At 34.3% G+C, this 24976-nt stretch overlaps 1 protein-coding gene across 1 annotated transcript in view; it reads right to left on the minus strand.

The window, feature by feature from the left end:
* The window catches only part of Nt5c2 (5'-nucleotidase, cytosolic II), an 83132-nt gene that overhangs the window by 46978 nt on the left and 11178 nt on the right, over positions 1–24976 (minus strand). Inside the window, 1 exon segment of the mRNA XM_047552993.1 lies at positions 15733–15857. Within this exon segment, the coding sequence (XP_047408949.1) occupies positions 15733–15833 (101 nt within the window). The 5' untranslated portion in view covers positions 15834–15857.

The raw sequence follows: 24976 nt of genomic DNA on the forward strand, positions 1-24976 counted from the left end.
CTGAGAAGGTACCCACCAGCCTGGGAACAACCATCAACTACCTATATAAATCACTGCTAAATTAGCTTCCCCCCAATTTGGACTTTGAGCCAGGTTTTGTTGAGACGGGTTTTCAAATAAAAAATTCAAAGTTTAAATACCATAGATAGAAAAACACTAGAAAATTTGGAAGAGATTATAAAAATAGAAACTGTTTAGTTGCATTTGTTTTTATTTTCATTAATTCTAGCCAGTAACTTGTTACTAATTTAACATTTTCTCTGATACATTTTGTTTAACTGATAGTGCCAGAAGAATAGCAGCCTTTGCTCTTAAAGTCTGAACAACAACCATCATTTATAAGATAAACATGAACTAATTGTACCCATTTTACTTATATATTTAAAAGTTCCAGGGAAAAGTCAGTATGGGGGCATATACAGAACAAAATTTAATTAAGGGATGGGGTTGTGGCTCAGTGGCACTGCACTTGCCTAGCACATGTGAGGCCCTGAGTTCAAACCTCAGCACCACATAAAACAAAATAAAGGTATTGTGTTCACCCAAAACTAAAATATTTTTTTAAAAATTTAATTAAGATGATTTAGATGAAAGATGCCAACTCTAAAACTTATGGGAGGGAGGGAAAAAGAAGAAAGACAAGGAAGGAAGGAAGAAAAAAGAATAGAAAAGAGAGAGAAGAAAAGAAAGAAAGAAAGAAAAGAGCTGGGAATATAATATAGTTCAGTGGTAGACTGCTCATGCAATCCCTACTACCAAAGAAAGAAGCGTTGGGTGCAGTGGTATACACTCATAATCCCAGCAATTCAGGAGGATGAAAATTCAAGGCCAGTTTCAGCAACTTAATGAGAACTGGTCTCAAAATAAAAAGAATTGATAAATTTAAAAAAAAAATTTTTTTTTTTAAGGATGGTAACGCAACCCTGTATTCAATTAAAGTTAAAATTCATTCCAAAGGAAGAAATTGTGGTAATGGAAGCAGAATGATGGTGAATAAGAGAATAGCCGGGTATAATGGTGAATGCTACTCAGTTCAACTACTTGGGAGGCTGAGGCAGGAGGACTGCAATTCAAGGCCAGTCTGGGCAACTTAGTAAGATAGTGACTCAAAAAAAAAATTAAAAGGCTGGGATATAGCTCCACTGGGTTCAAGCCCCAGTACTGCACAAAATTAAATGAAATGAAAAAAAAAAAAAAAAAAAATTAAAGAGAAGACTAACAAACAACAAATACACAAATTAAGGGAAAAATTAGAGATGATATCAGAACATCTGAAAATATATTTACTATTCTGAAACCTCAGTCTAATTAAATGTAGGTTTTTCCAATCACTTTTTCCCATTCTCCACTATTTCTCACTTTTTTTCTTCAATTTGTGAAATACTAGTATATAGAGGGTAATTTATTAGCTGCAGCAAAATTTTAATGTTGAACTTTGTGAGATAGAAACTAAAGAAACTATGATCATCCAGGTAAGCATAGGCCCAATTAAAAAGTACACTGCATGCCTACAATGGGAGAAATGTCAAAACCTGGAATTTAAAATAAAAATAATAATAAAATTCATTTTGGCCCTTCACCTAAAGAACAGCCACTCTGGTAATAAAAAGCATTCTGGAGATAAATCCCTGTAGAAGAGTACCTGCCTAGCGTATACATGGCCCTGGTTTTGGTCTCCACAATGCACACACAAAAAAATTTCTAACAACTCTAGAAGATTAGTTGAATCATGACATTGATTGAACACTGCATATTACATTACACATCCTAGGAGTGCCTGTATTTTCCCAAAGATAGTCCCTTGAATAATGAATAATCAAACTTTTTATTTGTAAGATATTAAGTCAGCAAGTTGAAGAACTCCTTAAGTCTTATTCCCTAATTAACTTTATTGAGGCATAATTTGCCCATTAAAATAAATAAAATTAGCAGGACATGGTGGCATGTACCTGCAGTACCAACTACTCAGGAGGTTGGATAGGAGGTTTGCTTGAGCCCAGGAGTTTGGGGTCAGACTGGGCAACATAGTAAGACCCTATTGCAGAAAAAAATAAAGATAAAAATTAATCAATCAAATAAATAAAATTCACTGATTTTACCAGTAAAGTTCAGTGAGTTTTGACAAAAGTATGCATTTGTGTAACAACTACCACAATCAAGATGTAGAATATTTCCTTCAATCTCAAAAATTATTTCATGTCCTTCTGTGACACTCCCTTCAACCCCTGGCCCCAAGGTACTACTGATCTCTTTCCCCACTACCCACCTCCAGTACTAGGGATGTTCAGGAGCTCTACCACTAAGTTACATTCCCTAGCCATTTTGTAAAAATTTTTATTTTGAGACAGGGTCTCATTAACTTATCCAGGCTGGCCTTGAACTTGTGGTCTTCCTGCCTCTACCTCCCAAACTGCTGAGATTATAGGCATGCAACATCGTGCCTGGCTTGATTTCTGCTTTCTGTCACTATAGTATTCATGTAAATGGACTCAAATATTATGTACTTGTATGTCTGGCTTTTCTTTACTCAGCATTAATACTTGTGAGATTCATCCACGTTGCTGCATGTATCATACTTCTTTTGTTTCTGAGTATTCTGTGTGTGTATGTACATAGTGTGTGTTTGTGTGTGTATTTATATATAATACATATACCATAATTTCTTTATCTACTCAGTTAATACACATTTGGATTGCTTCCAGTTTTGACTATTATAGATAATGCTGCTAGGAATAATCACATACCAATTATTGTGGATATACACCTTCACTTCTCTTGGGTAAATATCTAAAAGTAGAAGTCTAGGGTCATATGGGGTAAGTGTATATTTAACTTAAAAATATACTGCCAAAGTCTTCTAATTTGCATTCTTCATCACCAATGCATGGGAATCCCTGACACTTCACATTATCAGAGTGGGTTAATTTTATTTTTATTAATTTTGGGGGGTACTAGGGATTGAACCTAGGGTACTTTACCACTAAGCTACATCCTAGTCCCATTTTAAAAATTTTTTTTAAATTTTTAGTTGTAGGTGAACACAATATTTATTTATGAGATGCTGAGGATTGAACCCAGTGCCTCATGCAAGTGAGGCAAGCACTCTACCACTGAGCCACAACTCCAGTCCCCAGTCCAGTCCTTTTTATTTTCTTATTTTGAGAAGGGTCTCACTAAGCTGTTGAGGGTATCAATACCTTGTGCAGGCTGGCCTAAAATTTGCGATACTCCTTCCTCAGTCTTCCAAGTCACTGGGATTACAGGCATGTACACCAAGTCCAGTTATTTTTATTATTATTATTATTTTTTTTTTTTTTTTTTTGGCAATGCTGGAGATGGATTCCAGGACTTCACGAAAGCTAGGCAAGAATTCCCCCAACCCCAGTGTTTTTAATTTTAACTATTCTAATGCATGTGTTGGTATCTCATTGTAGTTTTATCTGTTTCCCTAATGACTAATGACGTTACAGTACCTTTTCAAGTGCTTATTTATTTACCAAACCTTCTTTTGTGAAATATCTATTCAAGTTGGAAGCCACAGCTGAGGCAGGAGGATTTCAAGTTCAAAGCTAGTCTCAGTAACTTATTAAGGCTCTAAGCAACTTAGTGAAACTGTCTCAAAATAAAAAATATAAAGGGTTCAGAATGTGGCTAAGTGGTTAAGCACCTCTGGATTCCATCCCTGTCACCAAAAAAAAAAGAAGAAAAATAGTTATTCAAATATTTTGCCATTTTAAACTAGATTGTTAGTCTTATTATTATGTCATAATAAGAGTTCTTCATATATTTTGGATACAAGTCCTTTATCAAATATAAATGTATTGAGCTGGGTGTGGTGGTACACACTTGTAATCCCAGTGACTGGGGAGGCTGAGGCAGGAGGATCTCAAGTTCAAGATCAGTCTCAACAACTTAGCAAGGCCTAAGCAACTTAGTGAGGCCCTGCCTCAAAATAAAAATAAAAAGGGCTGGGAGGTGGCTCAGTGGTTAAGCATCCCTAGGTTCAATCCCTAGTACCAAAAAAAAAAATATATATATATATATATATTATATATACATATAATATATTATATATATATATACACACACACACAAATATACATTTAATATTTTTTCTTAAAATATTGAGAATATTTTCTCCCAGATTTTGCCTTTTTACTTTGCTTAATGGTGTCTTTTCAAAGCACCATCTTTGTTTATGAAATCCAATTTATCAATTTTGTCTTTTATGTACTTTATCTAAAAAATCTTAACCAAATTCAAGGTAACAGATTATATTTAGGTCTATGATCCATTTTGTGTTATTTTTATGTAGGGATTGTTGAAAATACTAATATCTTACCACCAAACTATCTTGGCTTCACTGCTAAAAAAAAAAAATCATATACATATATATGTCACATTTGTCTATGTACTCCATATTTGGTTCCATGATCTTTATGTCTATCTTTTCACTAATACTAGGTTTACATAAGTCTCAAGTACAGTTCTGCACCACTTGAAAATGGGACACCTTCTGAACAATATTAGATGATTTCATCATGTGAATGTCATAGAGTATACTTACACAAATCTAGATGACGTAGGTCAATCACCAATCACATCACTTTTTTTTTCCTTTCAGTACTAGGAATCCTCAGGGCCTTGTGCTAGGTAAACACTCTACCATGAGCTACAACCCCAGTCCCTTTTTATTTTTGAGACAAGGTCTCAATAAATTCACAAGATTGGCCTCAAACATCCAACTGTCCTACATCAGTCTCCCTAGTAATTGGGATTATAGGCATGCATAAAACCATCACATCCACATAAACCAGTAATACAACTGTTTATTATCACTACCAAGTATTATGTACTGCACATAATTATATGCACTATATTTTATGGTCAGCAAAGTTGGTTTATCTACACCAACTTCACCAAAAAAAAAAAAAAAAAAAAACTGAGTATGTGTTGGGTCTTATGATGACTACACCATTGCTATTATCTTATGGGACCACCATCAGATATGTAGTCTGTCAAACAGAGGTTTGAACAGAGGTTCAAAACATCATTATTGCAAGACAAGCCTAAATAATTCTTGGTGATTTAACTCTAATAACAATTTCTTCCTATTACTTTTAAGGAATTTCATAGATATGAAATGATAAGACTACGAAATCTCACACGTATAAAAACAGTAAATATAAGAATTCTTTTCATCCCATTGCACAAAATCTATTCATTTACTTCTAAAGATAGCAAAGAGAATTAAGGTTAATTGATTTCATTTATATAATCCATGTACTTCAAATGTACTTGTTGATTATTCAGATAATAAAGGATTTGCCCATGGAACCTTAAAGATGAAAGTCCCAAGAATTTTAACTGCATTGTGAAATACAGTTCATCTTAAATCTACAAATTAGTTTGTAAACAACCATATATACAAGACTGACAAATATGCAGCATCTGTGATAATTCCTATCATAAAATCCGTTCAGTAACTGTAGATTTATAACCAGTCCTTGAAAAAAACAAACCAAATTATGCAGTCCTCTCATAATTTTCACATTTTAGAAACCACAAAACTGTTGAGAGGTCTAAAAACAATACAGAATTCTTAATACCTTGATTGTTCTCCTTATTCAATAATAAAGCAGTAAAAGTGGGCCAGTTTTATTCTTCCTATAATTAATATATTATTTGATTAAAATAAATCATAAGTGCAAGGCTCTGGAACCACCTCAGAATTTCTTACACAACAAAAGAACTAGAGAAAGAAAAGCTCTGAGAAAATCAAAATTAAATTTTTACTGTAATTTCAAATATTCTTTGAGAGATCTCTGTTCTATTTACCAAAGAGAATGTGTCTCTAAAATTAACCAGGTCTAGTTATGCTTTAAGCCTAGAGATGAAATAATCTACGGCATAAATTCATTACTTGTCACCTATTACAGTGCTCAAAAAAAGAAATCAGTAATAATTCAAACTCTCAAAATAAAATTATATAAATACCTCATAGAAGTATTTTATATTACCAAGCAAAGAGGAACAGGGAATTCTACTTTCAATTATTTTTTGCCTTCACTTCCCAGAAACAAAATCATAGGCTGCTTTTCACTCAATCTTTCACAAAATTTCCTAAAGGTACAATTTGTTTTAAAATGCCTTTGAATTTTTCAACTACACTCAATTCTTAGGGTAAACCACAGCAGTTTGCTTCCATGCTTTATAAACACATTCTGCCAAATAAGCAAAATGAGCTTATAATAGGATAAAGGGGTCCTTATATCTTACTAAATTCCTATTAAGGTTACCCATCCTCAATGCTGTCTCTGAAAACAGCAACAGTAACTTTACAGTAGATTACACATGAACCTCTTATAAGCTTTGGGTTGCATTTCTTTTAATCACTGCCTCTACCTCCATTGCTCAGAATGGCAGCGCTGCTTATTAATTTTTCAGTTCACTCAGATGACAGCTCTTCACTGAGAAAATGAGAAAGAAAAATAAACTCACTTACCCTTCCTTAGACATTCTTAAAGATCTACTTCCTCGGAATAAGAATACAGATCAACAAACAAGCTCCACTGATCTCTTGAGAACTGTAGCTCATTTGTTAAGCGCACAGAGAGCTCAGGCCCTGAGAGGCCCAACAAATTCGGGCACAATGCCGAACCCTAACAAGGCAATATCTCTGTGACCAATATCCTCAGCTTTAAATACTTGAAATCCTAATAATAGAAAAAAAAAAAAAAATGAAGACCAGGAAAAATAACTAATGGCCTGAACTGTTTAAGAATGGCCAGTTAAGGAAAGAGGCAATCCAAATGGCAAGTTCCCGTGAAAGACAGGAATCGTTACTGGCAAACACAGAAAAAGCAACTTTACCCCTTAATGAGGCCCTCCAACAGTACACAAACAATGTGTCACAGAATCAAACAGTCCTAGTCACTCACAATCATTTTTGGTTTACTCGGGAAGGTGGGGGTAAAATAATTTATTGTTTTAATTACTAGTTATTTCCTCCCTTCGAAAGTGAATGATGTGAACTACAAGAGAAGGAAGTATTTATGTGCTGATCACATTACAGAAGGAACTAAAGTATTTCCACACTGAAGTCTTTTTTTCTAATTTTATTAACTGCTCTTAGAGAAAACATCTGTGTTCACAAATATTTCAATTGCCTAAAATTCTCAGTTCATGTGAAAAGATAGTTACAGAGCATATGGGGGGGGGGAAAATCAAGAACACTCTAAAAGTTAATTTCAAATCTCAGAGCAAGCTGAAGTTTGGAAAAAAAACATCTGCAACATTCCTGCCTCCTGACCAATATAATGCATAGGGATTACACAACAGAAGAAGAAATGTAAACAAGTAGGCAAGTCTAAGAACACTCAGATGGTAAATAAATCCTCCTAGTGGTAATTCAAATTAAAAATAAAATACATATACCCTAAGAAAATGCTACTTAAATTTTAAAAAACCCCTCTCTCTTTATATATTACCTAAATATTTTACCATAAAGGTTTCTGTTAACTATTAAGATGTTTAAGTAGTAATTAAAACACTATTACATGCTGTAAATTCAAAGTAGTAATATTTTCAACTTTATTCAGAAAAGCATATAACATAATAGAAAGAGAAACAGAACCAAAAAACAACGTTTAAATCCCAGCTCCTCCACTTTGCGGAACTGCAGATAAATTACTTAACCTGAACCTCAGATTTTCTATCTATGGAACAGAGATAACATGTGATAGGGTTGTTGGTCTGTCATATACAAGTACTTAAAGAATTACTATAATTGAGAGTGGAGGAACAGTAAAAGCAACTGGATTGTTAGTCATTACCCTCACTGGTATAACTCCTTTTTAAAAATCCAAATATCACTGGGTGTGGTGGCACACATCTATAATCGCAGTAGCACAGGAGGCTGAGGCAGGAGAATGGAGAGTTCAAAGCCAGCCTCAGCAAATGGTGAGGCACTAAGCAACTCGGTGAGACCCTGTCTCTAAATAAAATTTTAAGAAAAGGTTTGGGGATGTGGCTCAGCGGTTCAGTACCCCTGAGTTCGATCCCTGGTACCCCAAAAATATACACATAATCTTGAAAATTGAGTTGACCATGGAGAGAAGATGTTAAGAAATCACAAACAGAACTTCCAAGAATTATGGGATAACATGAAAAGATCAAATTTAAGATTTATCAGGATAGATGAAGGTGTGGAAATACAAACCAAAGGAATGCACAATCTTTTCAATGAAATAATATTAGAAAATTTCCCAACCTAGAAAATGAATTGAAAAATCAAATACAAGAGGCTTCACAAGACCCCAAATGTACAAAGTTAGAACAGATCCCACACCAAGACACATTATAATGAAAATGCCTAACATACAAAATAAAGATAGAATTTTAAAAGCTGGAAGAAAAAATATCAGATTACGTATAGGGGGAAACCAATTCTTATCTCAGCTGATTTCTCAACCCAGACTCTCAAAGCTAGGACGGCCTGGAATAACAAATACCAAGATCTGAAAGAAAATGGATGCCAACCAGAATCCTATATCCAGCAAAATTAAGCTTCAGATTTGAAGGTGAAATGAAACCTTCCATGATAAACAAAAGTTAAAAGAATTTGCAACTAGAAAGCCTGCACTACAGAATATTCTCATAAAAATAATCCATGAGGAGGAAAAATGGAAAAAAAAAAAAAAAGTGAAAACCAGCAAAGGCAGACACTACACTAAAGGAATAGTCAATCAAAGAAGAAACTAATTCAAATTAAAAACTAGAAATAAACCCAAATGACCAGGAACACAAATCATATCTCAATAATAACCTTGAACATTAATAGCCTAAACTCATCAATCAAAAGACACACAGATTGGCAGATTGGGTTAAATACAAGACCCAACAATATGCTGTCTCCAGAAGACTCACCTCATAAGCAGAAATCCACAGACTGAAGGTGAAAGGATGGAAAAAACATCACTCATATGGATCACATAAACAAACAGGGGTTTCTATCCTCATATCAGATAAAGTGAATTTTAAGCCAAAGTTAATAGAAGGGACAAAGAAGGCCATTTCATACTGCTTCAGGATTATACATCAACAAGACATAACAATCGTAAATATGTGTGCCCCAAACAATGGAGCATATACATACATCAAACAAACCCTTCTCAATCTCAAGAATCAGACAGACCACAATACAATAATATTGGGTAACTTTAACACACCTCTGTCTTCACTAGATAGATCCTCCGAACAAAACTAAATAAAGCAGCTATTGGGCTGGGAAGATAGCTCAGTTGGTAGAGTGCTTGCCTTGCAAGCTCAAGGTCCTGAGTTCAATCTCCAGCACTGCCGAAAAAAAACAACTCAGACTTAACAAACATATATAGAGTGTCATCTATCAATGACTGAATACACTTTCTTCTCAGCAGCACATGGATCTTTCTCTAACATAGACCATGTTATATAAGCTATCACATATGTTGGTATATAATTATAATATTACCTTAATATATTTTTAGCATCTGTATGGTTATTTTGATAGCTCCCTTTCCATTGATATTAACTTTGTGTTCTTGCTTTTTTCTCCCCTTGATTAGACTTGAGTTTTATAAAATTTTAGCTGTATTATTTTATATATTTCTGCTCCAACTCTTATTTTTTCCTTCCTCCTATATAATTTGAAAGTAATTTGATAATTATTTTAGTTTCTTTCTGCTACAAGTACTTTAAGTTATAAAGGTTCATCTGAGTGCTGTTTCATCCAGGAGATCCTGAAATTTTAAGCTTTATTATCACTTGGTTCAAAACACTTTTTATTTATTTTCTTCTGCTTTCTTCCTTGACCTCTGAGATATTTATAAGTGTGCCATTTAATTTTGAAATAGTTGACATAAGGGTGGGATCTATATATCTTAAAGTGATTAATTGCCAATGTAATAAATTATGCATGACTTCACATTTTAAAAAATGGAAATGATTTTTATATTGATTGTATTGGTTACATATATATCAAAACTGATCAAATTGTATACTTCAAATATGTGCATTTTACTGTACTTCAACCTTACCTCAATAAGTTATGGAAAAACCAAGGGCCAAATGTTTTCTCTGATAAGTGGATGGCTACATAATAGGGGGGGATATGGAGGCATAAGGGAAGAATGGAGGAACTTAGGATTGGGCAGAGAGGAATGAGGGGAGGGTGCTGGGGGTAGGAAAGATGGTGGAATGAGATGGATATCATTAGCCTATGTACATGTATGATTGCACAAATGGTGTGACTCTACATTGTGTACAACCAGAGAAATGAAAAGTTGTACTCCATTTGCATATAATGAATCGAAATGCATTCTGCTGTCATGTATAACTAATAGAGTAAATTTTAAAAAAATTAAAGCTACGGAGAAAAAAAATAGTTCACTTTTTTTTACTGCTCAATAGTATTCCATTCATAAAATGTTTTGGGAAAAATCAGCTATAAAACCTACTAGTTTCTGTGTTTTCACCTGTCATCCTAGGAATGTGGAAACAATAATCAAAGCATTAGAACAATATACTAATAAAAATTTTTAACAATATTTTGCTGCTCTACCTCACTCTTATTCTAATAAGACATATCCCACCTGTCTATTATTTAAAGAACATGGCTCCCTAACATTCCTGAGGATCTAATTTTTCCATGTGATTTTTCAACTTATAAAAAGGCTGCTAAAATTTTAATAATTTATTCATTTGAATATTGATATAACACTAAAATGATAGTTAATTCAGCCTCTTAATGACAATTAAAAAGTTGAATGACTGACCAGGCACAGAAAGATAAAAACACCTTCTCACTCATAAGTGCAAGCTAAAACTGTTGCTCTCAAAGAAGGGGAGAGAAGAATAGTGGTCATTACAAGCTAGGAAGGGCAGGGGAAGGGTGTATAGAGGATGGATGACAGGTACCAAAATATAGTTACATAAGAGGAGTAAGTTCTAGAGTTCTACAGCAGAGTAGAGTATAATACAACAATGTATTATGTATTTTACAAAAGACTAAAGGAGAGAGTTCTAAGGCTCCCAACACAAAGAAATAATTGTTTAGGAGATGGAAATGCTAATTACCCCTACTTCACTGTATACCATATGCATGCATCTAATTATCAATGAACCCCCCCAAAATATGTATAACTATTTTGATTCAATTTTTTTAAAAAGCTGAACAACATTCATGTGATATTTGTAAGTATTTGTGAGAGAAAGAAATCAACAATTATCTCTCTGACCTGGCATTTCTGTCTGCATATAACCTGATACATGCTATTAATTTGAGGTTTTAAAAAAAAAGTCATTATAAACATTTTTAAATCTTCTAGTGTGTCAAGCTACAGGAAAAATTATTTATACATGCAAACAAATTTATTTTTATTCCTTAAATAATATAATAAATTTGAGAGGAAAACCACAGTTCAACAGGTTTAAATAAAGATAGCTATGATGTTGGAGGCCTAAATTTCAATCAATTCAGATAAACATACAAATTTCACATAAATATACAAATGTCTTCAAAACTTTAAAGTGGGTTGTAATGTATTTTAAATAAGGCAAATGACTGGTTATCAAGAAATTCAGAAGTCTACTTATCAAATTTCATCTCAACATGACAAAAACCACTGCTGAATTCATAAGCTATGTTCATTAAGAAAAAAGTCAGTTCACTGTCTAATAGAAAGCAGGCTGTACTATAAATAGAACTTTAAAAGGTAAAAATCAAATACCTGACTTCAGCATCAAGGGCACAGTCAATGTGAAGAGCTGATGAAAAATCTATTTTTTCCATTCTTGAATTGGTAAATACAAATTTTGATCTGTATTGACCACTACCAGCTTCTAGATGTTCATAAAGGAACTATTAAAGAAATAATTTCTAACCTGCCTCCTTTAGGTGACCGTGACATCTAAGCAGCTCAGACTATCTTCTGACTATATAGCAAAACATATTCCAATGAAGGGTTTGGCCTGATAATTATCCTCAGTCCAGAAAACTGAACGATCATAATAAGGAAATGAAAGAGGAACAACAGTCATACATTCTGAAGGTTAGTTTCTTAATAATGACACATAACTATCATTTCCATATTGAAATTAGAAGACTAATATTAAGCAAGAAAAAGCTGTTATATTTAAGAATATTTAGCTGCTTCTAAAAGAAAATTCTAAACTATCACATCCAATGTACAGTTTATGATATCATCACAGACTGGCTAATTTAAACAGTGGCAAGTTACCAACTCGAATAATTGTCTTTAATAAAAAGTCTTAGAAACAGAATACAAATTGACTTAACTATAAAACTAAAATAAATTTCTTCTAAATTACTTCTATTTAAAATTTTTAATAAAATAAATACTGTTACAAGAAATAAGTCTGAGATCTACTGTACAAAAAAGGTGACTATAGTCAATAATAAATATTACAGGGCTGGGGTTGTAGCTCAGTGGTAGAGTGCTTGCCTTGAATGCATGAGGCACTGGGTTTGATCCTTAGCATCACATAAACAAATAAAATAAAGGTATTATGTCCTTTTACAACTAAAAACAAAAAACCTTAAAAAATCTTAAAAAAAAAAATAATACCTGAAAATTGCTAAGACGGTAGATTTTAAATGCTCTCACCACACACACAAAATTGGTAAATATGTGAAGTAATACATGTTAATTAGCTTTATTTAGTCATTTCAGAGTATACACATTTTTAAAATCATGTTTTAAGCCATAACTACATATCATTTTTGTCAATTTAAAAAATAAAGCAAGGCATACTAGTGCACACCTGTAATCTCATGCAAACTGGGAGAATTTCAAGTTGAGGTCAGTCTGGGCAACCTGGAAAAACTTCTCTCAAAAATAAATAAAAAAGAGCTGGGGAAGTATCTCAGAGGTAAAAACACCCTGGAGTTATTTATTTAAAAAATAATAACTAAGAATATTTTAAGAATTAAAACTAGTTTATCATAATAGAACCCAATTCTATATTTACAAAAACTTCAATTGAAGATGCTTTTCCTATTATTTCTACTGTTTCATATTGCACCCTACTATGTGAAGAATGCAGGGTGGAGAGGCCAACTAAACCTTCAGGAAATATCATTCTAAATGAGTCAGAAAACGCATCCAGGTTAAGGCACATTAAATACAATAGGATGTTTACTAGGTGATCCCTCTTCATTGCATAATTCTAGCCCTTGTTTTCACTGATAAAAATATTACATCCTAATCAAACTGTATACTTTGTAGCATAAGACTTAAGGAATAAGTGAAAAAAAAGATATAGACTACCTCTGTATAACGTAATGTTTATGTTCTTTTTTTTTTTTTACACAGATACAGGTAAATGCTGTTTTTCACTTAATTCCCATGTCATATGCCAACATGTCACAGACAGAAAGAATCAATACCCACTCACTGATCTGGAGTCTTGATAGGAACCAGAAATGTTTTTGCTTTTTCAGGATTTAAGGAATAACAGCAGTCTAACAATGAGAAATGCTACACAGTTACGTACCATGAAGTAAATATCACCAGCCTACTTTAAAACCAACTATTAATAAACAACTTTTAAAACAATACCAAGTCAGGCATAGTGGCACATGCCTGTAATCCCAGTGGCTGGTGAGGCTGAGACAGAAGAATCACAATTTCAAGACAAGTCTCAATAACTCAGCCATAAGCAACTTAGTGAGACTCTTCCTCAAAAAAAAAAAAAGGCTGGGATGTGACTTAGTGGTAAAGTGCCAATGTGTTAAATTTCCAATACCAAAAGTAAATAAATAAAACAATTCCAAATAAATATTTTCTTCAAAATATTAATGCTTACTGATTAATAACTGATTTGAAATGAAATATTACCTAATTCTGACCTAGCTTTTCTACACAGGGAAGAATGGAATCAGAATTTCTTTTTTCTTTTGGTGTCCTTACAAAAACTTACTTACATATAATCTCTTTTCCAGTAAAATTTAAAAGTAATATTTATTGCTTCTTTCCTGTAATCCCAAAATAGTTAAGTGATTATAAGTTGCTTTAGACTTCTAGAGTCATGCAACTTTTTACCACTGGAATATACCAGTATCTCTTCTTATTCTGGCTTTCTTGCAGTGAGAAGCACAAGTGGATCTAGTAGGGCCCAGATCTTTCTCTCTCTCTCTCTCTCTTTTCTTTTTTTGGTACTGCAGATTAAATCCAGGGGTGCTTAATCATTGAGCAACATCCCCAGCCCTTTAGATTTTTCATTTTGAGACAGGGTCTCACTAAGTTGCTTAGGACCTTGATAAATTGCTGAGGCTGGCTTTGAACCTGCAATCCTCCTGCCTCAGCCTTTGGAGTCACTGGGATTACAGGCATGCACCACTACACCCAGCCTTGGGCCCATATATTTCTATTCTATAAATTTAGTAAAATTGTAAACTTCTACTTTCTGCCTAAAAACAAATGCTACATAAATGTATTACCCAGTTCCAAAACTCTTACTTTTTTTTTTTTTTTTTTTAAGCTACTTCTACTTAAGATTTAGGTAGAGGCAAACATTAAATTCAATCTATAGTGAGTTAAGTAAAAAGGAAATACAATTTAAACTTCTAAAGGAAATATGTTTAGAGAAAACATTAAAATCCTAAATCAAAACAAGAAAAAAGAAAACTCTGCTAGTACCCAATTACTTACATTTAATCTAATATACAACACCTAGGAGATGCAATTTTAAAAATTTGTCTAAAAGTTATAGTCAGTTCATGATACATACCTAATTAAGAATTTCAAGGGCTGGGGATATAGCTCAGTTGGTAGAGTGCCTGCCTCACAAGCACAAGGCCCTGGGTTCAATCCCCAGCACCGCAAAAAAAAAAAAAAAAAAAAAAAAAAAAAGAATTTCATTTTCAGCCAGGCATGATGCTGCACACCTATAATCCCAGCAGCTCAGGAGGCTGAGGCAGGAGGATCTAAAGTTCAAAGCCAGCCTCAGCAATTTAGTGAGGCCCTAAGTAACTCAGTGAGATCCTGTCTCTAAATAAAATACAAAAGGAGCTGGGGATGTGGCTAGTGGTTGAGCACCCTGGATTCACTCCCCAGTACCCCACCACCAATTTTTTTTTTTTTTTTTTTTTTTTTTAATTTTCAGCTGGATGTGAAGGCACACACATTGTAGTTCCAGATACTAAGTAGGCTGAGGCAGGAGGATCATTAGAGTTCAGGAGTTCAAGGGCAGCCTGGGCAACATACCAAGAACCCATCTTAAAAAAAAAAAAAAAAAGGCCAGGCATGGTGGCCCACACTAAGAAGGCTGAGGCAGGAAAACTGCAACTTCAAGGCCAGCCTGGGCAACTTAGAGAAATCCTGTCTCAAATTTTTAAAAATTTAAAAAGGGATGGGAATATAGTGTAGAGGTACAGTACTTACGTAGCATATACAAGGCCCTGTATACAATTCTCAGAACTTAAAAAAAATCATTAACCTAAGTTCAATTTTCTAGCCGCTACTTCTTTTAACGATTTTTGTTAGTAGATATAAGTAGCAGTATGGCAGTTCAAAGCAGTTCTAAGTCTGGACTTGTATATGAACCACAAACTAGCTATATAATTTGGGGTAAATTACTGCTTTTGTACATTAATTCTATCATCTAAAATGAGGATAATGAGTACCCACCTCATGAAGCTGTTTAGAGGATTAAACCAAAAAAAACACTTACCGATGGTAGGCTTCTCGCCGATACTTTTTCAGGGCATGCTTATCCATGTTAGCAGGCATATCTGCTGCATTCTGTAACCGATCACTCCAGGAGGTTGTCATTTTACCTTAATTATATGCCGAATTCTAGAAAAGAAAATCAGCAATTTAGTAATTTAAGACTGCCATCAGTGTACTGATACCTGATTTTTAAAATATATTAGAACTCTAACTTGCAAACAGACTAATAAATTACCTATTAAAATATACTAAATAGGGAAATATATTGATACTACTCATCTATGTAAATTTAGGAAAATAATTTCACATGGTAATTTTATCCAGAAAGATCCATTTACATTACTTTCAAATTATTAAACAAGACCACCAGCAATCATTAAATATAATTCTAGATTTTAGAAAGGAACTAAAAACACAAATTTGTGATTATATATAATTTTAACAAATTTATTTGTACTTTTTTCTTTTTAGTTATACCTGAGAGTGAACTGTATTTTGACATATATACATGGAGTATAATTTCCCATTCCTGTGGATTATACATAATGTGGAGCTACACTGGTCCTATATTCATATATGACCATAGGAAAGTTATGTCTGGTTCATTATACTCTCTTTCCTATTTCCATACCCCCTACCTTCCCTTCATTTCCCTTTGTTTAATCCAATAAACTTCCATTAGCATGTGCTAGCATTTGCATATCAGAGAGAACAATTTGGTCTTTAGTTTTTGGGGATTGGTTTATCCATTTACTGGCTAATGCATAATTTCATTCTTTATGACTAATATTCCTGTGTAGATGTACCACATTTTCTATATATACCACATTTTCTTTACCCATTCATTTGCTGAAAGACACCCAAAAGACACCCAAGTTGGTTCCATAGCTTAGCTATTGTGAATTGAACTGCTATAAACACTGATGTGGCTGCACACTATAGTATGCTGATTTTAAGTCCTTTGGGTATATGCCGAGGAGTGGGATAACTGGGTCAAATGGTGGTTCCATTTCAAGTTTTCTGGGAATCTCCACACTGCTTTCCAGAGTGGATGCACCAATTTGCATTCCCACCAGCAATGTATGAGTGTACCTTTTTCCTTATATCCTTGCCAACATTTGTTACTTGTATTTTTTTTTTTTTTTTTGGGTGCCGGTGATCGAACCCAGGGCTTTATGCTTACAAGACAAGCACTCTACCGACTGAGCCATCTCCCCAGCCCGTTACTTGTATTTCTGATAAATGCCATTCTGAGTGAAGTTGAGATGAAATCTCAGTTTTATTTGCATTTCTCTAATTGCTAGTGTATTGAACATTTTTTCATATTTTTGTGGACAGATCATATTTCTTCTTCTGTGAAGTGTCTGTTTAGATCTTTTGCCCATTGTTGATTGGGTTATCTGATTTTTTTGGTGGCTTTTTTTTTTTCTTTTTTTTTTTAGTTCTTTATATATCCTGGAGATTAATGCTCTGAGGTGCAGATGGCAAACATTTCCTCCCATTCTGTAGGCTTTGTCTTACATTCTTGATATTTTCTTTTGCTGTGAAGCTTTTTAGTTTGATACCATCCCATTTATTAAGTCTTCAAAAAATATATTTAGTTATAGATGGACATAATACCTTTATTTATTTATATATGGTGCCAAGGATCAAACCCAGTGCCTTACACATGCTAAGCAAGCACTCTATCAATGAACTACAACCCCAGCTTCCATTTATTGATTCTTGATGTTACCTCTTGCATTTTAGGAGTCTTGTTGAAGAAATTGGTTACCAAGCCAACATGATGGAGAGTTGGGCCTGCTTTTTCTTCTAGTAGGTGCAAGGTGTCTGGCCTAATCCCTAGGTCCTTGATCCACTTTGAATTTGTGCAGGGTGAGAAATAGGGGTCTAATTCCATTTTGTTACATACAGATTTCCAGTTTTCCCAGCACCATTTGTTGAAGAGGCTCTTTTCTCCAATGTATGCTTATGGTGCATTTGTCTAGTATGAGATAACTGTATTTATGTGGGTTTGTCTCTCTGTATTCTATTCTGTAACACTAGTCTTCATGTCTGTTTTGGTGTCACTACCATGCTGTTTTTATTTCTATAGCTCTGTAGTGTAATTTAAGGTCTGGCATTGTGATGCTTCCTCCGTCACTTATCTCACTGAAGATTGCTTTGGCTATTCTTGGTCTCTTATTTTTCCAAATGAAATTCCATGACTGCCATTTCTATTTCTATGAAGAATGTCATTGGAATTTTGATAGGAATTGCATTAAATCTGTATAGCACTTTTCGTAGTATGGTCATTTTGACAATATTAATTCTGTCTATCCAAGAACATGGGGGATCTTTCCATTTTCTAAGGTTAACATATGTTTTGAAAACAGGTTAAAAAAGCAACTCTTAATCAACATCTAACCTCAATCGATGATAGCACAAATTTAAATAATGAATGCTAATTTACATGTTTCTAATTATTTCATGCTTTTATATTTTTTAATATAAATTATTTTTCAGTTGAAATTAAAGCCTAAGGACTAGAAGAAAAAAACATTTCATCTTATTAGAATAAACATCTAGAATAGGGTGGGCAGCAAAGTGTCCATTTTAAGTAATTTGACACCTACAGTAGTCTTAGGTTTCACCTCTATTTTTGGAGTTTTTATCTGTAAATGGTGTTTTGGTTTGTTTTTTGTTTATGTGGTTCTGGGAATCAAATCCAGAGCTTCAAACATGGTAGGCAAGTATCTACAACTGAGCTACATCCCCAGTTTATTAACATTTTATTAAATTACCAATATTTATGAAAACATCTGAAACATTTAATTCCCATTTTTAAAATGCCAAAATCATTTGTAACATTACTTTTCAAATAAAACAAGTTTGTATTTTAAAAAAATAATTTAATGAGGTGAAATTCACACAAGAAAATGAACCATTTAAAGTGAACAAGGCCAGGTATGGTGGCACATGCCTGTAATCCCAGCAGCTTGAGAGGCTGAGGCAGGAGAATTGAAAGTTCAAAGCCAGACTCAGTGATTTAGCGAGGTTCCAAGCAACTTAGCAGAACTCTGTCTCTAAATAAAATACAAAGACTGGGGATGTGGCTCAGGGGTTAAGTGCCCCTGGGTTCAAATCCTGATACCTCCCCCCCACAAAAAAAAGTGAACAAGTCAGTGTTACTTAGTATATTTTTATGAACATTGACTTTAACTACTTTCAAAATAGTTCTATAACTCCAAAGTAAAAATTCTTACCCATATAACAGTTCCTCCCCCTAGTACCGGCCAACTATCAATCTAAGTTCTGTTTCTGTGGATTTAACCATTTTGGATATTTCATACAAACTGAATCATACAATATATGTATAACCTTTTGCAAGTGGCTTCTTTCACTAGACATAATGTATTTGAGGTTCATCCACACTGTATCATGTATCAGATATTTTGTTCCTTTTGGGGGCTGAACAATATTCCATTGTAAGCATAATATCACAATTTGTGTTTATCCATTCATTCACTGATGGATATTTGAACTTCTTCCACTTTTTGGCCATTGTGAATAGAGCTGGTTTTATACGCACATACGATGTATTTGACTACCAGTTTTCAAATCTTTTGGATATATAACTTAGGTCTTTAATGGTTTTGAAATAATATTTCCAGATACTGTTTATAGTACTGGCACTTGCAAAGAATTCTAATTAAAATTTTATTCAAGAATAATGGAGAAAAGTTATTTGCTAGACTACTATAAATGAAACTTGATATACTATAGCATATTTGATATATATGGTATACTACATATTAATTACCACAGATATTACCTTCAAATATCTATATATAGATACTATAGATAAAACAGATATGAGGTAGTTGTTTTGTTTTGTTTTGTTTTGTTTTTAGGACTGAAGATTGAAGCCAGGACCCAGGACCCCCTCTACCACACTAAGCTATTCCCTAATGCTTTTGTTTTTCTAAAACAGAATCTCACAAAATTTCCCAGGCTAGCTTTAAATCTGAGATCCTCCTGCCTAAGCCTCCTTAGTCACTGGGATTATAGACATGCACCACTGTACCTGACTTGTTTTCTTGTTTTTTTCATAAGTTCACATAGCCAGGCGTGGTGGTGCACACAGGACCTTCTGTCTTATATCCATTTTCTCTATCTGCCTATTAGTCACTTAGTAGCCTTTTTGGTTCACAGATCTACTATCACATTATCACAATGCCTGAGTTCAAGTAATTCTTATTGGAACCACTAATGGTCCCAATAAACTGTCAAGAATTTTCCCCCTTTTTTCAGGAAGTCTTTCTGATCATTGAAAAATAATGCTCAAACAGAAATAATTGGACCCTCAAAATGTAACACATAAACTTGTATTATATCAGATTTTTAGAAGAACATATTCATTTAGAAAGTGAAAACGGGCTGGGGATATAGCTCAGTTGGTAGAGTGCTTGCCTTGCATGCACAAGGCCCTGAGTTCAAGCCCCAGCACCCACATTAAAAAAAAAAAAAAGTGAAAATGGGATGAGGGACAATTAATAGTTCATACATATATAGGATTATTTAAGTGTATGTGTATTTATAAATATGTAATCTTTGTGCATGTATGTATGATTCTAATTGTACTACAATAAGTGGAAAGTGAAGAATGGATATATGTAGATTTTTTATTTGTATTCTTTCTTAGTACTGTGGTACTTCTATTATCAATTAATTGATCAAACAAAATTTTTAAGACCTTACATTCCTGTATATCCCTACTCAACAATAAATTAAGTAAAGGCTTGCTTATAATCCTAGGAATAATTTAAATAAATATAATGATATTTTGTGAATACTAAAAAAAAAAAAGCATTTTCCCCTTTTCATTTAAAGGAAGCATTCCAGCTTCTCTTTGGCATATCCAAATTGCTGCAAACATCACTACCCTTGCAGCAATTTGGATAAGCCCAAGAGAAGCTGTAAAGTGCTTCCTTTAAATGAAAAGGGGAAAATTCTTAACTTAATAAGAAAAAAAAAAAAAAAGCTAAAGTTTCTAAGATCTACAGTAAGAATAATCTTCTGTGAAATTGTGAAGAAGGAAGAAATTGATGCCAGTTGCACTGTCACACTCCAAGATGCAAAAGTTGCAGCTACAGTGAGCAGTAAGTAGTTAAGATGAAAAAGATGGCAAGGTAGAGTGGTACCCAACTGTATAATATCAGCAACTCAGGAGGCTGAGACAGGAAGATCTCAAATTCAGGGCCAGCCTCAACAACTTAGTGAGATCCATCTCAAATAAATAAATAAATAAATAAATAAAAGGGCTGGGGATATAGCACAGTGGTAAAGCACCCTGGGTCCAATCTCCAGCACTACAGAAAGGAGAGGGGAAGGCATTAAATTTGTATAGTTATGTATAGGAAAAATATAGTATATATAGGGTTCAGCAGTATCTGCAGTTTCAGGTATGCAATAAAGGTCTCAGAACATACCACACACACACATACACATAAGGGAGGATTACTGTATAAAGTTCAAAATGATGATGCTTTATCATCTGGCCAAAAAAAGAGAAGGGCCCAACAAGTAGGTAAACACTACATTTGTCACTTTTTCACTGTGTCAGCCTTAACAGTTGCTTCAGTAAGGTAAAGCAGCAACTAATATTGAATTAAGAGCTCACAATTTGGTTCTTTCCATAAAGTGGTGATACAGTTAGAATAATTCTTGGTTTCAATACAAATATCCAACCTGCCAAGCAATAGTACCTTTTTTTTTTTTTTTGCATTTTTTTTACTGTAAACAAATGGGATACATGTTGTTTCTCTGTACATGGAGTAAAGGCATACCATTTGTGTAATCATAAATTTACAAAGGGTACTGTTGTTTGATTCATTCGGTTATTTTTTCCCTACCCCCCACCCCTCCCACCCCTCTTTTCCCTCTATACAGTCCTTCCTTCCTCCATTCTTGTCCCCTTCCCAACCCCCGCCCCCCCATTGTGTCAGTTGGTAGAGTGCTTGCCTTGCAAGCACAAGGCCCTGGGTTCAATCCCCAGCACCAGGGGAAAAAAAAAAAAAAAAGCAATAGTATCTTAAGAGTAACAAAATTTCAAGTGCTTAAGATATTGCAGTTTCACACTTTAAAAATTTTTCATAGGCAAAACATACAGTTTCCTTCACCACTATCATTACCCTCCTCAAAGACAAACTACTAAAAACAGGAAGCAGAGAACTGAAACTATAGGGTAAGCCTGGTTAGTAATCTGCAGTGAATATTAGAGTGCTAATAAAATGCTGCTGGTTCCATGTAATAAAACCACTATTTTTTAAACTACAATCAAAAGAAATTTTATACTTGGTTTGATATCTGATACAAAGGAAATTCCATGCTTATCGATAAAATAATGTTAAGAAAACTTAACATTAATCAATTAGCTAATTAATTATAGTACAATACTCTTCAAGCCCAAAATGAAATATACAAATAGCAGTTGGGAACATTTTCATGACAATTCTACGTTAAGACAAAATGTCATGCTGCCAGTTACACTTTGGCAAAGGTTCTTTACCATGACTTTTAAAATGGTGTTTCAGATCATGTCAGTAATTCACTTGGAAAGAAGAGACAACCTAAACAGTAGATAGAATAGATCTATCAGAAGTAGTATTTAACACATCACAGTTTGGTTCACTTTTCAATGAAATAAATATGGCAAGGTAAGTCATGATAACAGTAAATGAATGGGAACATTCATTATTTTATCACTTTCTTGAATTTTTTTATTTTGTATTTGAAATATAAAGTTTGAATTTTTTTTTTTTTTTTTTTTAGTTTTTTTAGTTTATTTTTTTAATGTGGTGCTGAGGATCAAACCCAGTGCCTCACACATGCTAGGGAAGAGCTCTACCACTGAACCACAGTCACAGCCCAAAGCTTGAAATTTTTAAAACTTTTAAAAATATATATATAATTTTAGTTGTTGATGGACCTTTATTTAATTATTTATGTGTGGTGCTGAGAATTGAACTCAGTGCCTCACACATGCTAGGTAAGTGCTCTACCACTGAGCCACAACTCCAATCCAAATTTTTAAGTTTTATAATCAACCTTTCTCGTTCTAAGAACATTATAAACTTAAATGGAAAAAATAATTTTAAATAATTTCTTCAAATTTTCTCACCAACCTGAAATTTATTTTGGTCTTCATAAGTACAATTTTTATTGCATATTACTAAGTGGTTAGCTTTATGGAAAAAGAAAGTATGCCTTACCCTCCATTTTCTATGAAAATGCTTCATTTTGTACTAAGACACATTTTTATACATACCTCTTGATAAACCCCTACTCCTTGACAGATAAGAAAGTAAACCAAGAATAGATACTCAGGTTTTAAGCAGAGGATATCTGTTTCTTGACTGCTCACTATCTGGCGCCTACCATCCGCCATTTGTCTGCCACTTGCCTGTCCAACGCCTGCCTTTCACCTACCCATCACCCACTACCCGAGGTTTACTTCCCAATGGTCCGACAGCCGTCAGCAGACTCACCACAGACACCAGTGGAACACCAGCTGCCTGCTGTTGCCTGGAAGTTCACTGTCACAGTACATGCAGATTTGGTTACACGTGGCTGCCGCCATTTTGAGACAACAGCCAGGACTTGCAGGACCCCGGGCTGGGCTAACTGAGTCCCATCTCCAAGATCCCTCAGCCCAACCAATCAGTCCCCTGCCTCTGGGGCCCTCACATTGACTGACTGCTCCCCGCCACCAGGACTCCCAGACCGACTGATCGTATCCCACCTCCAGGATCTCGCAACCAGACCGACAATACCCAGCCTCCAGGACCTACAGTCAACCATGCCCACACCCCATCTGCAGTTCCCCATTGGCCAACACATATGAAGCCAGAGAGGCCATCTTGGATAATCCTGGAAGCTGTAACTCTCATCTTTAGGTGGGACAAATTCAATCCTGAGATGCCTGCTGGAGGCTAGAAGCTCACTGTCAGGTACCTCTCATACATCAGGCTACTGAAGACTGGAGGCTTGAATACTGTTATAGTACAGATTTTCTTTTTCTCCTTATTGAAACTTTTAAGTTTTTATTTCTTTACTTTTCTCACACTTTTTTCCTTTTGTTTACCTGTTCCCTCAGAGTCCCTTTCTCCCTTTCCCCATGCTAACAACCAACTTCTTTTGATTACACTCTCATTCTATGATCTAGAACTTCTATATATTCTTTTCTTATCCAATTAACAGCTACATCCTACACCCTTCTACATCCTCTTTCTCCTCCATTAGAAACTGTAGATATTATTCACTGCTAATATTGATCTCCCCCTTAAAGAAAAGGTTTTGGAAACCTATAGGGTCACTATAAGCCTATAGGGTTAGGGTTAGGGTTAGGGTTAGGGTTAATAGGGGGGAAACTGTAATACCCCAGATTTGCACTGCTAGAGGGGATGATACATGAACAACATGAAAAAACAAGGGAAGAAAATGATCCAAATAAATCTAGACTCTATATTAATAGAATCCAGTAACAGTATGATAGAAGAAAGGTCAGAAAAGGACTTCAGATTATACATAATGAAAATGATTCATGAAGCAAAGGATGAGATAAGAGAGCAAATGTAGGTAATGAATGATCATACCAATAAGCAGTTGAAAGAGCAACTGCAGGAAGCAAAAGATCATTTCAACAAAGAGATAGAGATTCTCAAAAAAAACCAAACAGAAAATCCTTGAAATGAAGGAAACAATAAACCAAATAAAAAAACTCAATGGAGGGCTGGGGAGATGGCTCAGCTGGTAGAGTGCTTGACTTGTAAGCACAAGGCCCTGAGTTTGATCCCCAGTACCGTAAAAAAAAAAAAAAAAAAAAAAAAAAAAAAAAACTCAATGGAAAGCATAACCAAAAGACTAGACCACTTGGAAGACAGAACCTCAGACATGAAGACAAAATATTTAATCTTGAAATAAAGTTGCCCAAACAGAGAAGATGGTAAGAAATCATGAACAGAATCTCCAAGAAGTATGGACATCATGAAAAGACCAAATTTAAGAATTATCAGGATTGAGGAGGCACAGAGATACATACCAAAGGAATAAACAACCTATTCAATGAATAATATCAGAAAATTTCCCAAACCTAAAGAATGAAATGGAAAATCAGATACAAGAGGCTTACAGAAGACCAAATGCACAAAATCACAACAGATCCACACCAGGGCACATTATAATGAAAATGCCTAACATTCAAA

The sequence above is a fragment of the Sciurus carolinensis genome, chromosome 5 (assembly GCF_902686445.1).
Source record: "Sciurus carolinensis chromosome 5, mSciCar1.2, whole genome shotgun sequence".
Classification (NCBI taxonomy): Eukaryota; Metazoa; Chordata; class Mammalia; order Rodentia; family Sciuridae; genus Sciurus; species Sciurus carolinensis.